The following is a 16685-nucleotide window of genomic DNA, read 5'->3' as shown; positions in this document are numbered from 1 at the left end:
AGTACTCAAAAGAGAACAGGCTGACTTCTGGCTCCCATTTCAGCATGTAAGCAGCTTAGAAGGTATCAATTCAGTCCTCACAACAAGACTGGACAAACTGAAAATCAACAACGTTTCTTAGATCCATCAGAGAATTGTAGTCATAGGGCAGATAACTGCTCCAGAAATTGGAGAGACAAAGGTAGATAAAGAGTATCACAAATTACTATTGGAGGAGCAGTCCAGGAGCAGAAACTGCCACTGGAGCCAGTGGCAGGGTAGGAAAACTTGAACTGAAATTGACAAATTACTAGTGGTTCAGTATGGACAATCTTTTTAGTTAAAAACTCTGGGGGTCGGGGGACAGTCCTGTTAAAGAGTCCACATTTTCACGAGTTTCACCTCCACAAGTCCTACCAGGTTATCACAGTGAAGACAAACATCTCTTCATGCTTCCAGCAGGGAAAGGGAAACCTAGCCATTTTGAAATACACCCAGAGAATTCTTAAAAAGGTCTGCCCTCAAAGGAAACTATTTTACCAAAGCCTAACCAACTGGGATTTTATCAGAGCCTAATGGACCTGGGGGGAGGAAAATACTCACCTTCAGCCCCCTCTAGCCTTCCTGTTTTACCTAAGTGGGGAGGACAAACTGAGAAATATTTGTGAAGATCTTATCGCAGGGGCACACGTTCAATAAAAGATTGAGATCTAGTCACAGGACTATAAAACACTTCCCCTCTCCTCAAAATTTGACATATCATCAGTAAGTCTCTTGCACAATAAAAGGAGATTAAAACAGAAATAAGTGTATGTCCCAGACTTTATTTAGGAAGAATTCTCTAAGTAATCCCCCCCAAAAAAAGGAAGGAAAAGGAAAATAAAAACAAGGACACCAGAGGAAAATTTTAGCCTTTAACACCTATAGCAGTAGCAAACATAGCCTAACTCCTAGCTAGGTAAATACAAAACCTCCCACTAAAAGCCTATTTATCTCCATTCCTTATACCCAATACATCATATGCAGCTTTCAACAAAAGATTACCAGGCATACTAAAAGACAAGACACAAAGTTTGAAAAGACGTAGGAAGCATCCAATTCAGACTCAGATATAGCACAAATTTTGGCATTATCAAGCTGCGAATTTAAGACAACTATGATTAATACACTGAAGGCTCTCTAATGTAAAAAATAGACAATATACAACCAAAGATGGGTATTATGAGCATAGAGAGTGAAATTCTATGAAAGAATCAAAAGGAAATGATAGAAATCAAAAACACTGAAACAAAAATGAAGAATGTCCCTCAGTAGACTGGACAGAGTCAAAGAATCACTGAGCTTGAAAAAACATCAAAAGAAACCTCTAAAACTAAAATATAAGGAAAAAAGAATGAAAAAGATATAACAGAATATCCAAGAACTAAAGGACAATTACAAATGGTTTCACATGCATGTAATGGGAATACCAGAAGGAAAAAAAAAAAAAGAGAGAGAGAAAGGAACAGAATTGCTTGAAGTAATTATGAGTGAAACTTTTCCAAAATTAGTGACAAACAACAAAATCACACATCCAGGATAGTCAGGGAATACCAGGCATAGGATAAAGATATTTTTTTTAAAAAATCACTAGGTATACTATATTCAAACTGGAGGAAATTAAACAAAAAGAAAAATCTTGAAAGAAGCTGGAGGTGAGGATGGAAGGTGGAGAAACATCTTACCTAGAGAGAAACAAGGATAAAATTACATCAGATTTGTTTTTAACATCTTTATTGGAGTATAATTGCTTTACAATGTTGTGTTATCATCAGATTCTTTTTTCAGAAACCATTCCAGCAAAATGAGTGGAGTGGTGAAAGAAAAAAATACCGCTTACCTTCATTTGATATCTAGTGGAATTATCTTTCAAAAGTTGAGAAATAAAGACTTTCTGAAACAAAAACTGAGGGAATTTGTCACCAAGAGACTTGCCTTGCAAGAAATGTTGAAAGAAATTCTTCAGAGAAAAGAAAATAATATAGCTCATGATGACATATTTAAGATCATTTAAAAATAAAAATGGAGTAACTATGGTTCAGGCATCCAAAATAGAGCCAGGTGGCTATTACAGATATGGTTTCAGACATGTTCCTGCATCACTGAGAACCTGAATTTTCTGAAGTGTATCAAACTCAAGGACACCACCAACCACTTTCAAAACAACATCTGCTAGCAGCTGCCAGCTGCAACCTTATGGTCTCAAGGTCTCCCCTTGTAAAATATGCAACCATTTTTGGACCCCAAATAACCCTTGCTTATCAAGCACCCTTAGTTCTTGACAGCTCCAATCCTAATTCTTGACAAACAACTATGTAACTTTGTGGTTTTACCTCCATTTTGTAGTCCAGTGGAACACATTTCAAGTACTTCTTGAATATGTGTCTCCCGGGCTATAGTTCTCAACTTGGCTTAAATAAAACTCTCTTCTGTTCCTTATTATAGATTGTTTACTGATTATTTGTGTTGACACTCAGAAACTTGGATCTACATAAAGAAGGACTGTCTGAAAAGGAATACATGAAGGTAAAATAAAATATTTTATTTTTCTTATTCATAATTAATAGATAATTTGTTCAAAATTATAATAACAATGTATTTGGTGGTTATACGTTATGGGTAAGTGAAATTAATGACAATAGTGTCTTAAGGGATGGGAAAAAGGGATGGGGAATACTCTATTTATAAGGTACTTGCACTATGTGTGATGTCATATAGTGTTATCTGAAAGTCACTTGGATTAGTTGTAACTCTAGGGCAACCACTGAGAATGGTAAAATAAAATAAAATAAAATAACTGATACGCTAAAAGAGGAGACAAATGGCATAATATGAAATGATCAATTAAAATTAGAGAAACGGAAAAACAGAGGAAATTAAAAAGTGGAACAAAGAACAAGGGCAGTGAACAAAAAATAATAAATATGGTAGATATTAATCCAAATAGAGCAATAATCATTTTAAATGTCAATGATATAAATATAGCAATTAAAGGACTGAGACTGTCAGACTGTCAGGGTGGATAAATAAACACAATCCAACTGTTATCTATAAGAAACTTACTTTAAGTATAAAGATGCAGACAGATTAAATGTAAAGGCATAGAGAAAACTATATCATATTATCAGTAATCATAGGACCCTGGAATAGTTATATTAATTCCAGACAAAGCAGATGTAAGAGCAAGGAAAAATTATCAGGAATAAAGAGGAATTACATAACCATAAAGGGGTCAATTTTCCAGGAAGACATAGCAATCCTTGATATGCATGCAACTATCAATACAGCATCAAAATATGTAAGGCAAAAACTGATAGAACTGCAGAAAAAGAATAGATGAATCTGCTATTATAGTTGGAGACTTCAACACCCCTCTATCAGGAATAGACAGATACAGTAGGCAGAAAGTCAGTAAGAACATAGCTGAACTGCACAGCACCACCAATCAACTGAATATCATTGACATTTATAGAATACTTCATCCAACAATAGCAGAATACACATTCTTCTCAAAATTATACAGACCATTCACCAAGACAGACCACATTTCTGGGCTGTAAAACACACCTTAACAAACCTAAAAGAATAGAAATTATACAAAATATGCTCTCAAGACACAATGGAATTAAACTACAAATCAAAAAAAGAAAGATGGCTGAGGAACCCCCAAATACTAGAGGATTAAATAGAATATTTCTAAATAATACATAGGCAAAGAAGAAATCTCAAGAGAAATTAAACACTTTGAATTAAATCAGAATGAAAATGGAACTTATTACAATTTGTGGGATGCAGTAAAAGCAGCGCTTAGAGGGAAATTTATGGCACTGAATTCATATATTCGAATAGAAAAATTATCTAAAATCAGTAACCTAAACTTCCACCATAGAATACTAGAAGATCAAATTAAATCCAAAGTAAGCCCAATGAAAATAATGAAAATTAGACTTGAAAGCAATAAAATTAGAAACAGAAAATCAATAGAGAAAATAACTGAAACCAAAAGCTGGTTCTCTGAAAAGTTCAATAAAATCGATAAACCTTTAGACAGGTTAACTAAGGAAAAGGAGGGAAGGGGGAGAAGGAGGAGAGAAAGAGAGAGTGGGAGAGAAATAGATATATATAGATATAGGTATAGATAGATATATATATATATATATAGAGAGAGAGAGAGGAGGAGAGAGGGAGAAAACAAAAAGCACTAATATCAGTAATGAAAGAGAGGTCATCACTACCACTAATGATCCCCATGGATCCCAAGGATAATAAAATAATATTATGAACAAGCCTATACCCACAAATTTGTTAACTTAGATGAATGGACCAAGTCCTTAAAAGACACAATCTCCTAAAACTCACCCAAGAAGAAATCTATAATCTGAATAGATCTATTATCTATTAAAGAAATTTAATCAATAATTAATAACCTACCAAAGCAGAAAACATCAGGCCCAGATGGGTTTAATTCTACCAAAAATACAAGGAAAAAAATAATATCAATTCTTGACAATCTATTTCTAAAAATCAAAGCAGAGGACATATTTCCCAACTCATTATATGAGGCCAGCATTATCCTAACACTAAACCTAAACAAAGACCTTATGAAAAAAAGACTAAGTCCACTATCTCTCATGAACATGTTTGCAAAAATTCTCAAGAAACTATTAGCAAATAATATCCAACAATGTATAAAAAATATTAGCAAATAATATGCAACAGTATACTTGGCTATATATGTCATATAGCCAAGTATAATTTATTCCAGGTATGCAAAGAGGGTTCAACATTTGACAATCAATTAATGTAATCTATCCTATTAACAGACTAAGTAAAAAAAAAAATAATCATACCTATATATGCAGAAAAAGCACTTGACAAAAACCAACACCTATGATGATAAAAAATTCTCAGCAAACTGGGTATAGAGGAGGACTTCTTCAACTTGATAAAAAATATCTACAAAAACCTACAGTTAGCATCATATTTTTTTTTTTCCTTGTGGTACGCGGGCCTCCCACTGTTGTGGCCTCTCCCATTGTGGAGCACAGGCTCCAGATGCGCAGGCTCAGCGGCCATGGCTCACGGGCCTAGCTGCTCCACGGCATGTGGGATCTTCCTGGATCGGGGCATGAACCCATGTCCCCTGCATCGGCAGGCAGACTCTCAACCACTGCACCACCAGGGAAGCCAGTTAGCATTATACTTAATGGTGAGAAACCAGATGCTGTCCTGCTAAGATCAGGAGTGAGTCAAGAATATTCCTTCTCACTACTCCTACTGGACAGCATACTGGGAGTCCTACATAATGCAATAAGGCAAGAAAAGGAAATAAAAGGTGTACTTTCTGGAAAGGAAGATATAAAACTGTCTTTTTTGCAAATTATACGCTTGTCTACATAGATAATTCCAAAGAATCAATAAGAGCAATAATAACCAAAAAGAAAAAAAAATACCCTCCTGGAACAAATAAGAAATTATAACAAGGTTGTATGATACAAGGTTAATATACAAAACTCAACTGCTTTCTTGTATAACAACAATGAATAATTAGAATTTGAAAATAAAAACACAATATATTTTGTAGCACCAATAATATGTAAAATCCTTAAGTGTCAGTCTAACAAAATATATACAAGACCTAGATGAGAAAAAGTACAAAACTCTGATGAAAGAAATCAAAGAAGTTTTAAATATATGGAGAAATATTCCATGTACCTGAATAGAAAGACTCAATATCATCAAGATGTTAGCTCTTCCCAAATTGTTTATACATTATAAGCATTTCCAGTCAAAATCCTGGCAAATTATTCTGTAAATATCCACAAACTGATTCTAAAGTTTGTATAGAAAGGCAAAAGCTCCAGAACACTCAAGACAATATTAAATACAAAGAAATTCAGAGGACTGACACTACTCAACTTCAAGACTTACTATAAAGCTTCAGTATTTAAGACAGTGTTATTGTCAAAGAATAGATAAATAGAAGAATGGAATAAAGATACAGGGCCCAGAAGTAGATCCACACAAATATAGTCAACTGATGTTCAACAAAGAAGCAAAGGCGATTCGATGAAGAAAAGATAGTCTTTTTAACAAATGGTGCTAGAACAACTGGACATCCACATGTAGAAAAATGAATCCAGACACAGACCACAAGATTGTCACAAAAATTAACTCAAAATGGATCACAGACCTAAATGTGAGATGTAAAACTAAAACTTCTGGAAGATAACATAGGAGAAAATCTGGTTGACCTTGGGTTAGGCAAATGTTTTCTCCAATATAACACCAAAGAATGATCCGTGGAAGAAATATTGACAAATTGGAATTCATTAAGAAAAAACTACTTCTTTTTTTTTTAACATCTATATTAGAGTATAATTGCTTTACAATGATGTGTTAGTTTCTGCTTTATAACAAAGTAAATCAGTTATACATATACATATGTCCCCACATCTCTTCCCTCTTGCATCTCCCTCCCCCCCACCCGCCCTATGGCACCCCTCTAGGTGGTCACAAAGCACCAAGCTGACCTCCCTGTGCTATGTGGCTGCTTCCCACTAGCTATCTATTTTACGTTTGGTAGTGTATATATGTCCATGCCACTCTCTCACTTTGTCCCAGTTTACCCTTCCCCCTCCCCGTATCCTCAAGTCCATTCTCTAGTAGCACTGCATCTTTATTCCTCTCTTGCCCCTAGATTCTTCTGACCATTTTTTCTCTTTTTTTAGATTCCATATATATATGTTAGCATATAGTATTTGTTTTTTCTTTCTGACTTACTTCACTCTGCATGACAGTCTCTAGGTCCATCCACCTGACTACAAATAACTAAGTTTTGTTCCTTTTTATGGCTGACTAATATTCCACTGTATATATGTGCCACATCTTCTTTATCCATTCATCTGTTGATGGACACTTAAGTTGCTTCCATGTCCTGGCTATTGTAAATAGAGCTGCAATGAACATTTTGGTACATGTCTCTTTTTGAATTATGGTTTTCTCAGGGTATATGCCCAGTATTGGGATTAATGGGTCATATGGTAGTTCTATTTTTAGCTTTTTAAGGAACCTCCATACGTTCTCCATAGTGGCTGTATCAATTTACATTTCCATCAACAGTGCAAGAGGGTTCCCTTTTCTCCACACCCTCTCCAGCATTTATTGTTTCGAGATTTTTTTCGATGATGGCCATTCTGACCAGTGTAAGATGATATCTCATTGTAGTTTTGATTTGCATTTCTCTAATGATTAATGATGTTGAGCATTCTTTCATGTGTTTGTTGGCAATCTGTATATCTTCTTTGGAGAAATGTCTATTTAGTTCTTCTGCCCATTTTTGGATTGGGTTGTTTGTTTTTTTGTTATTGAGCTGCATGAGTTGCTTATAAATTTTGGATATTAATCTTTTGTCAGTTGCTTCATTTGCAACTATTTTCTCCCATTCTGAGGGTGGTCTTTTGGTCTTGTTTATGGTATCCTTTGCTGTGCAAAAGCTATTAAATTTCATTAGGTCCCATTTGTTTATTTTTGTTTTTATTTCCATTTCTCTAGGAGATGGGTCAAAAAGAATCTTGCTGTGATTTATGTCATAGAGTGTTCTGCCTATGTTTTCCTCTAAGAGTTTGATAGTGTCTGGCCTTACATTTAGGTCTTAAATCCATTTTGAGTTTATTTTTGTGTATGGTGTTAGGGAGTGTTCTAATTTCATACTTTTACATGTAGCTGTCCAGTTTTCCCAGCACCACTTATTGAAAAGGCTGTCTTTTCCCCACTGTATATTCTTGCCTCCTTTATCAAAGATAAGGTGACCATATGTGCGTGGGTTTATCTCTGAGCTTTCTATCCTGTTCCGTTGATCTATATTTCTGTTTTTATGCCAGTACCATACTGTCTTGATTACTGTAGCTTTGTAGTATAGTCTGAAGTCAGGGAGCCTGATTCCTCCAGCTCTGTTTTTTGTTCTCAAGATTGCTTTGGCTATTTGGGGTCTTTTGTGTTTTCACACAAATTGTGAAATTTTTTTGTTCTAGTTCTGTAAAAAATGCCAGTGGTAGTTTGATAGGGATTGCTTTGAATCTGTAGATTGCTTTGAGTAGTATAGTCATTTTCACAATGTTGATTCTTCCAATCCAAGAACATGGTATATCTCTCCATCTATCTGTATCATCTTTAATTTCTTTCATCAGTATCTTATAATTTTCTGCATACAGGTCTTTTGCCTCCTTAGGTAGGTTTATTCCTAGATATTTTATTCTGTTGGTTGCATTGGTAATTGGGAGTGTTTTCTTAATTTCACTTTCAGATTTTTCATCATTAGTGTATAGGAATGCCAGAGATTTCTGTGCATTAATTTTGTATCCTGCTACCTTACCAAATTCATTGATTAGCTCTAGTAGTTAAAAAACTACTTCTCTGTGAAAGACACTGTTAAGAGAATGAAAAGACAGCTCAAAGACTGGAAGAAAATATTTTTGAAATACATATTTGATTAAGGACTCTATCCAATATATGTAAAGAACACTAAATTCAATAATAGAAAAATAAATTTTAAAAAAATAGGCAAAATATCTGAAAAGACACCTCACCAAGGAAGAGAAAGATGGAAAATAAGCATATGAAAAATGCTAAACATCATATGTTATTAAGGAACTGCAAATTAAAGCAAGGTACTACTACAAACCTATTAAAATAGCTAACATCCAAAACACTGATAACACCAAATGCTGGCCAGGGGGTGAAGCAAAAGGAATTCCCATGATAAAGCCACTTTTGAAGAGACTTTGGAACTTCTTACAAAACTGAACAAAAATTTATCATAATATCCAAGAATAGTGCCCACTGGTATTTAGGCAAATCAGTTGAAAATTACATTCACATAAAAATCTGCACCTGAATGTTTACAGCAGCTTTATTTATAACTGCTGATACTTGGAAGTGACAGTAAAATGATCACTGGTTTCCAGGGGTTTGGGGAGAGGAAAGTTGGGATCAGTAGAGGCAGCACAGGAGATTCTTAGGGCAGTGAAACTATTGTGTATGATATAATACAGGTTGATACATGCCATTATACATTTGTCCAAACCCACTGAATGTACAACACAAAACATGAACTCTAATGTAAACTATGGGCTACAGTATTGTATCAGTATTGGCTCATCCATTGTATGAAATGTATGACACAACTTGTTCTAATGCAAGATGTGTGTATGAAACTGTGTATGTGTGGAGCGGGAGTGATGAGGAGATACATGGGAGCTCTAGATCTGCTGTTCAATTTTTCTGTAACCCTAAAATCACTCTAAAAAATAAAGTCTATTAATTTATTGATAAAAAATAGAACATGGTAAAAAAACACAAGTAAACTACAGACCGAAAACATTCTGTGTAATATCTAATATAGGATATTAAGAAACAATGTTTGTACAGAATCACACATATGTATTCAAACAATAATCACCCAAATCATCTGCTTAATCTTTTCGGTTTCACAGAGGCAGTCAATGAAAGGCTGAAAATCACTCTTCAATGGACTTGCCAAGTTACATCACATAAATCAGAAAGAAGCATCAAAGATAAAATATGCTCATTTGTGAAGTCGAATGGGAAAAAAAAAAAAAAATCATCACATTACTTTGTTCTGAAATAGCGGAGGTAGTCCTTTGAGCCAGCTGTGGATCCTAAGAAAACAGTAACTGCTGCTAATGATTAATTCTAGCAATGAGTATTTCATTGTTTGGTAATTCCAGTACTACTGAAAGGCATCTTAATTTGGAAGAAATTTGGTAATATATCAGTGATTTCATTTAAGACCTTCCAGGAGAAAAATAAACAGATACTACCTTTAACATATTTCTACAATTTACATCAAGATACGACCATGTAAAGTAAAGCAATTCCAAATAATTTTGAAGCCTAAACTATTGTTTTTAAAAGTTTTAGTCCATTCCCTCTATAGGTTTATAATTCTAATTATTGCTGTGCAAGTTAATATTTTTATGAAATCAATGCCAAAGAAAACATTCTTGGATTAACTTATTGGTATTATCACTACTATAAAATATCTACAATTCAGATGTAAAAGAACCTGCTTAATAATCGAAACAAAATAAAACAAACTAGAAACAATTTTTTAAAATGTAAACATTAAGAACAATAAATATTTACATAATTTATATCCCAAATTTGAAAATGAACTTGAATTTTTATCATTATAATAAATGGTTTAGTCTTTTATTACTGTAGTAACAAAAGACCAATTTTTTATGGAAGGAAAGATTCTTTAAACACTATAGTGCTTTACAATTTTCAAAAATTTTACACATATGATTTCACATAACCCCATAATAACCCCATTTTTCCCCTAACCCTATATTGCCCCCACCCCGTCCTTCTCCCCCACTGGTAACCACTAGTTTGCCTTCCATATATATGTGTCTGCTTCTTTTTTGTTTTATTCACTAGTTTGTTGTAGTTTTTACATTCCACATATAAGTGATACCATATGGTATTTGTTTTTGTCTGACTTATCTCATTTAGCATAATGCCCTCTGAATCCATCCACGTTGCTACGAATGGCAGAATTTCATTCTTTTTTATGGCTGAGCTATATTCCATTATATATATATATACATACCACACCTTCTTTATCAATTCATTTGTTGATGGATAGTTCAGGCACAAGATCTATTTTTTTAACTGACATATTGATAAAACAGATATGTGAAAATAGATGACTAATCCTATATGGTTGCACTACTACACTAATTACACCAGAGTACAGAGCACTGCTGGCCTAGAGTCTAAAATACTTATACTTGAAATTGAAAACTTCTCAAATGAAACTTTTAAAAACTCAAATCGCAAACCTGATTACAATTTTCCTTCTGTAGAAAATCATAAAGAAATCTTATAAAATTACACTGTAAAATATTTAAGTGAATCAAAGATATAAACACTGAAGGCCTCCTACCTTAATGTAGCATTTTTTCCATCACTTCTTGTACACCAAACCTGGCGGGTCTGATAACCTATCTCTATGTTGCAGGACTTGGAATGGTGATGTGCCTTGTAACTCTGATGTCTAAAGGTGACCAGCTCCTTCGAATCAGAGCTAAAATCCAGAACGGTTCTTCCACTTAGGTTAAGTTCTTTGAGAAGAGGCAGTTGACATTTACTCCATGGTCCAACTTTAAGGCTAAACATATATTCCTCTGCTCCAAGAGGACAGGAAATGGAAGCATCACAGGCTCTTGACTCAGTCAGGTTGGGACACTGTAATCCTCCATAGAGAGGGGGGGCAATGGCTGAGCGAGTTCTATGCTGTAACTGCTTCCCACATCCCTTGCTACACCTGGACCACTGTGAGAACTCAGAGACCACGCAATCCCGCGGGCAAGGGATGAGACAAGCTTGTTCCGTGGGGGGCTGAGGGGCAAAATGTTCACATATCTCATTCACAGCCACGGTTCTGTTCAGCTTCTGAACACAACGCACTGTCCGGTGCTGCAGCCCATGCTGGGCTGTCACGCACTCTGTAGGCCGAGGTCTGGCTTGCCCCAGGGTGGGAGGAACAAGCATACAGTGGTGCCAGTCAGAAACCTCCCACTGGAAGAGGTCTCTGTGCCAGTCACAGACTCGGAAGCAGCTTCTTTCCTTAGGAGGCCTATTGTTCTCATCACAGTTAGACAGGTGACTCGTCCACCCTTCAAAATGGAAACACCAAAGGGCGCGACTCTGGATTCCTCCTGGCCCACAGTCTCCTGTACACCTTCCCCAGGGACCTGCAGGCAGAAAGACAAGGGTGTCAGTTACTGCAAGATTCCACACCACCATCCACACAAAAACAGGTCAATCTACACACCTCTTGACACAACCAGTGTGAAATTCTGAATTATGATGAAAAATATAATTGAGTGGCTAAAAATGTGGATTCTACATCAGTTGGCCCTTCTTGAAATCCCCAATCCGTCTCTTACGGCAGTATCAACTTGGATGAATTACTTCAACTTTCTAAGCCTTAGTTTCCTACATAAGGGAGAAGATAATAAAAGCACTGGCTTGTAAAGATGTTCTGAGGATCAGTGACATAATGTGATGGGAAGTAGACAATACACATTTAATAAATGATTGGTCTCGTTATAATTATTATGTTCCAAAGCCTATATACCTAACTCAATATCAATACTTTCTCGTTAGGCAGAGTTTCATCTAAAAGAAAAGCCCTAAATCCAGGATTTTAATAAACTAGGATTTTCTATGTTTCCAATCCTCCAGCTCACACCTTAAGTAGCTCAGAAGAGAAATACATTTTTAAAAATAGCTTGCAAAGCATCCTAAATATATTTTCATTTTCTAAATAGCTCTCCTCAGTTCTGGTTTTTGCTTGCAGAGTGAATTGCGTGAAAAAGAAAAATCTGATACAGGGGGGCGGGGTGTTGGGGAAAGGTAAGTTAATAAAAGAAGCAGCAGCAGTACTGAATTGTCTCTGGAAATTCTGCCCTAACAATCCTTGAAATATACCTGTTGGGTAAAGCTTCCAGTGTTAGCTTGTAATATGCCAAATCTTTTCATTAATGAATTAGTTTTGTGAGAGAGGGTTCAAAAAATGTACAGATGAAAGAGCTACCCACTGATTTTTTTTTTTTTTTTTTTTTTGCATCTAATCTATAGACATACCAGCTGGCCTCATCCAGAAGGCTGATCATCTATCTTTCCAAGAGGACAGCAAGTAATCACATTTTGTGTCAATGGAAAAAAAAAAAAAGTTTCCTCCCTTTTGCTTTACTTAAAAATGTAATATGAGCCCGAAAAAAGTGTATCAGCTTAACCATGTTATTTTTACCCCTTTACTAGGTTTGTGATCATCATAAAGGCATTTCACACCCCGAGAAACATTTTAATTTACACAGGCGAGAAAAAGAAGGTTCAGTCTTTCTTTCTTTCCCCAAATCTCATCAAACCCCAAATACCACTTAATTACTTCCTGGAATGTATTTTCATGCACATCCAGTACATTTCTAGTAGCAATAAATGTGTACACAGGCATGTGCATTTAGGAAGAGACGTGCCTCCCCAGAGAAGCAGGTATTTGCACTTGGGGCCACATGTTACAATGAGGATCTCTCACTTTAGCAGGGCAACAGTTTTGGGGTTCTAACGTAAACAGTCCTCCTGGTTCTTCCTGCCAGCCCTGTTCTGGGTGTGCAAGCCTGCTGTTCTAGGCAATACCATGTTAGCTACAGTGCCGATGATTTCTGTCTCCTTTCAGTGACCCCACGCTAGAGTCTCCTCTTGATGAAATGGACAGAGGAGTTTTACTGGATTAAGTCAGCCTATAGTCACCAAAATGCCCTTGGGTTTGCCCACATTTTTCCCTAGGTGAGTTATCCCAGCACTGCCTGCTCAGTAAGTGCACATGGAAAGTGCAGCTTTCAGCACAGGATGATTCAATCAACCATCCTTAATTCTGATGATTTCCTCTTCAATCACCCACAGTTTAGTACTCTGCAAAATGAGAAGTTCATTGTTACATGACAGCTATTTGCAGGCTCCACATGTCTAGATGTTCTGGAGCAGTTTCAGGTGCAGTATGCCATTCCTTATCTGGAATCTCAGACCACGCATGCAAATGTTTATTATTACCAAAAACAAAACCAGGTTACTCAGTAAAGGACTTTCAAAAAATACATGGTTGCAGCAAACTTCAAAAATCTAAAATCAGTCTTGACTTATCTAGGAGTTTGGGATTAACATATACACACTACTATATATAAAATAGATAACCAATAAGGACTAATAAGGACTGACTGTACAGCACAGGGCACTGCGGTCAATATTTTATAAGAATCTATAAGGGAAAAGAATCTGAAAAAGAATATGTATATAAAGAATATATATTCAGTTTATATATATATATATATAAAAACTGAACCACTTTGCTGTACACCTGAAACTAACACACTGTAAATCAACTATACTTCAATTTAAAAAAATAAAATAAAATCAGTTTTGAATGATACAAAACAGTTATTGCTTAAAATGAAAACAAAGCTTTTTGGTAAAGCACTGGGTTTTAAAATATAGGCTGTCAGTTTCTCTCTGTTTAGGTATCAAATACATGCAGCTGGGCTTCCCTGGTGGCGCAGTGGTTGAGAATCCGCCTGCCGATGCAGGAGACACGGGTTCGTGCCCCGGTCCGGGAAGATCCCACATGCCGCGGAGCATCTAAGCCCGTGAGCCATGGCCGCTAGGCCTGCGCGTTCGGGGCCTGTGCTCCGCAACGGGAGAGGCCACAACAGTGAGAGGCCCGCATACCAAAAAAAAAATACATGCAACTCTCTACTTAGGATTTGTTCACGTAAATTAAAGAATATAAGACCAAGAACGTGGAGCCCCTTCTAACCAGTCTTGAAAAGCTAACATTAAATTTAATCAATCTAGAACATCTTACAAAGTGATCCTTATTCTTACTCTTAAAACATCTGATTAGCACATTTTCTTATTATTAATATTCTGTTTTCTTCTTCTAAGTTTTTCCTACTTTTAAAATTGTTAAGGTAGCTCTCTTTTATTTGAAATCATTAATATCTTAAACTGTATAAATTATTATTCTTCCCTCAGCTTTCATATCTCCATCTATACAGAATTTCACCAAACAGCCAAATTTTTTTCTAGATCAATGGAAGACAAAATATAACTATTAAGAAATAATTACTACCATTTGTTAAACACTAGCAGTGGTGTGCTGGGCTTGGCGGCTACCAGGGGACTGTTAAATATTCAGGAACTTTACCAGGTGGTTGTTAAATCATTCATGATTTAAAATCAGCCATGGTGGGAGTATTTATACCACATTACAAATCAAGTCACATCAAGGCTTTTTTTAAAAAAAACAGAGAGCCAGCTGGTTTATAGTACACCAATGGTGATTTCACAGGTGCCTTCCTTCCTTCCTTATAACAATCCCATGAGGTGGGGCTAGTTTGCTCATTTTATCAGTTGTGGAAAATGAAACTCAGAAGTTACAATGCACACCCAAGGTTACACAGCTAGTGCATGCTAGGCTAGAATGGGACTCCAGATCTGTGGGACCCCAAGCATGGGCTCTTGGCCTGTATTTGAAAAGCATCTTTTCTAGGGTGTGCATTGGTATGTGTGATCCTATGATCACAAGGCAGATCCGTTTGTTTGCTTAGCTATGCTCTCTCCTATTTGTTTGTTAATATTCCTTTGGATATGAGTAGAACAAGTCATCAAGGTGGTGTGTGCGCCATGACTTCCCCCTCTTGACCCTAGAAATTTAGGGCAGCAGCTCTTGCATAGTAAGACACATGTGTGTTTATAAATATTAGTCAATGCATTTAGGAAGGCACAGTCAAGGGAGAATAGTTTTTCCGCATGTTAAAGAAAACTCTGCAGACAACTGAAAAACATGTGAGAAACAGGCAAACGTAAAGTGAATTGGGCATGCTTGGAATGAATGAAAAACAAATTGCAAACAAGATGTCCAAGATACAGACAAGACCTCTCAGCAATTGACCTATAACAATTTGCATTTCTCAGGCATGGAGAGAAAATGTGTTCCAAGATTTGTTCAGTTGTGTTTGAATATGAACTTTAAACACACACACACGCACACACACACAAGTGAAAATCACACAGCCCTGAGGGATTTTGCCATTTCAAAAAACATGCATATTGAAGTAATAAAATGTGACCTGAGTTTGAAAAATCTTAAATCCTTTGTCCAAGTTCAGAATAGAAGAGCCAATTAAAATTTTGAGCAGTTGCATGGAGAAAAAGAATATCACTTTTAAGTTTGAAATATATATAAAACATATGGTTATATTCAGGATATATATCTGAGATAAATAAATTAAAGGAACCAATAAGAAACCTATGTGTAAACAGCAATCATTTTATACTTCTTAATTGGAAATAAGCCTCAAGTAATACAAATAAAACAAAATTTTCATTACTCTAGGAGATGGACCCTAAAAGATATTGCTGTGATTTGTGTTATAAAGTGTTCTACTTATGTTTTCCTCTAAGAGTTTTATAGTATCCGGTCTTATATTTAGGTGTTTAAGCCATCTTGAGTTTGAAGGTTCCTTAAAAAACTAAAAACTGAACTACCATATATGATCCAGCAATCTCATTGCTGGGCATATATATGGAGAAATCCATACTTCAAAAAGATACATTCACCCCAATGTTCATTGCAGCACTGTTTACAATAGCCAAGACATGGAAACAGCCTAAATGTCCATCAACAGATGAATGGATAAAGAAGATGTGGTACATATATGCAATGGAATACTACTCAGCCATAAGAAAGAATGAAATAATGCCATTTGCATCAAGACAGATGGACCTAGAGATTATCATACTAAGTGAAGTAAGTCAGACAAAGACAAATATCATATGATATCAATTATATGTGGAATCTAAAAGATGATACAAATGAACTTATTTACAAAACAGAAACAGACTCACAGACTTAGAAAACAAACTTATGGTTACCAAAGGGGTAAGGGTGGTAGGGGGAGGAATAAATTAGGAGGTTGGGATTAACATATACAACTATAGGTAAAATACATAAACAACAATGACTACTGTATAGCACAGGGAACTCTACTCAATACTCTGTAATAACCTATATGGGA

General features: G+C 35.8%; 1 protein-coding gene across 1 annotated transcript in view; it reads right to left on the bottom strand.

Moving 5' to 3' along the window:
* THSD7B (thrombospondin type 1 domain containing 7B) overlaps nucleotides 1–16685 on the bottom strand; it is an 876032-nt gene that overhangs the window by 577671 nt on the left and 281676 nt on the right. The window contains exon 3 of the mRNA XM_059052359.2: nucleotides 10991–11801. Within this exon, the coding sequence (XP_058908342.1) occupies nucleotides 10991–11801 (811 nt within the window). The remainder of the gene's footprint in view (nucleotides 1–10990; nucleotides 11802–16685) is intronic.

Source organism: Kogia breviceps, chromosome 2 (assembly GCF_026419965.1).
Source record: "Kogia breviceps isolate mKogBre1 chromosome 2, mKogBre1 haplotype 1, whole genome shotgun sequence".
NCBI lineage: Eukaryota > Metazoa > Chordata > Mammalia > Artiodactyla > Physeteridae > Kogia > Kogia breviceps.
This window is presented reverse-complemented; position numbering and strand designations above follow the sequence as displayed.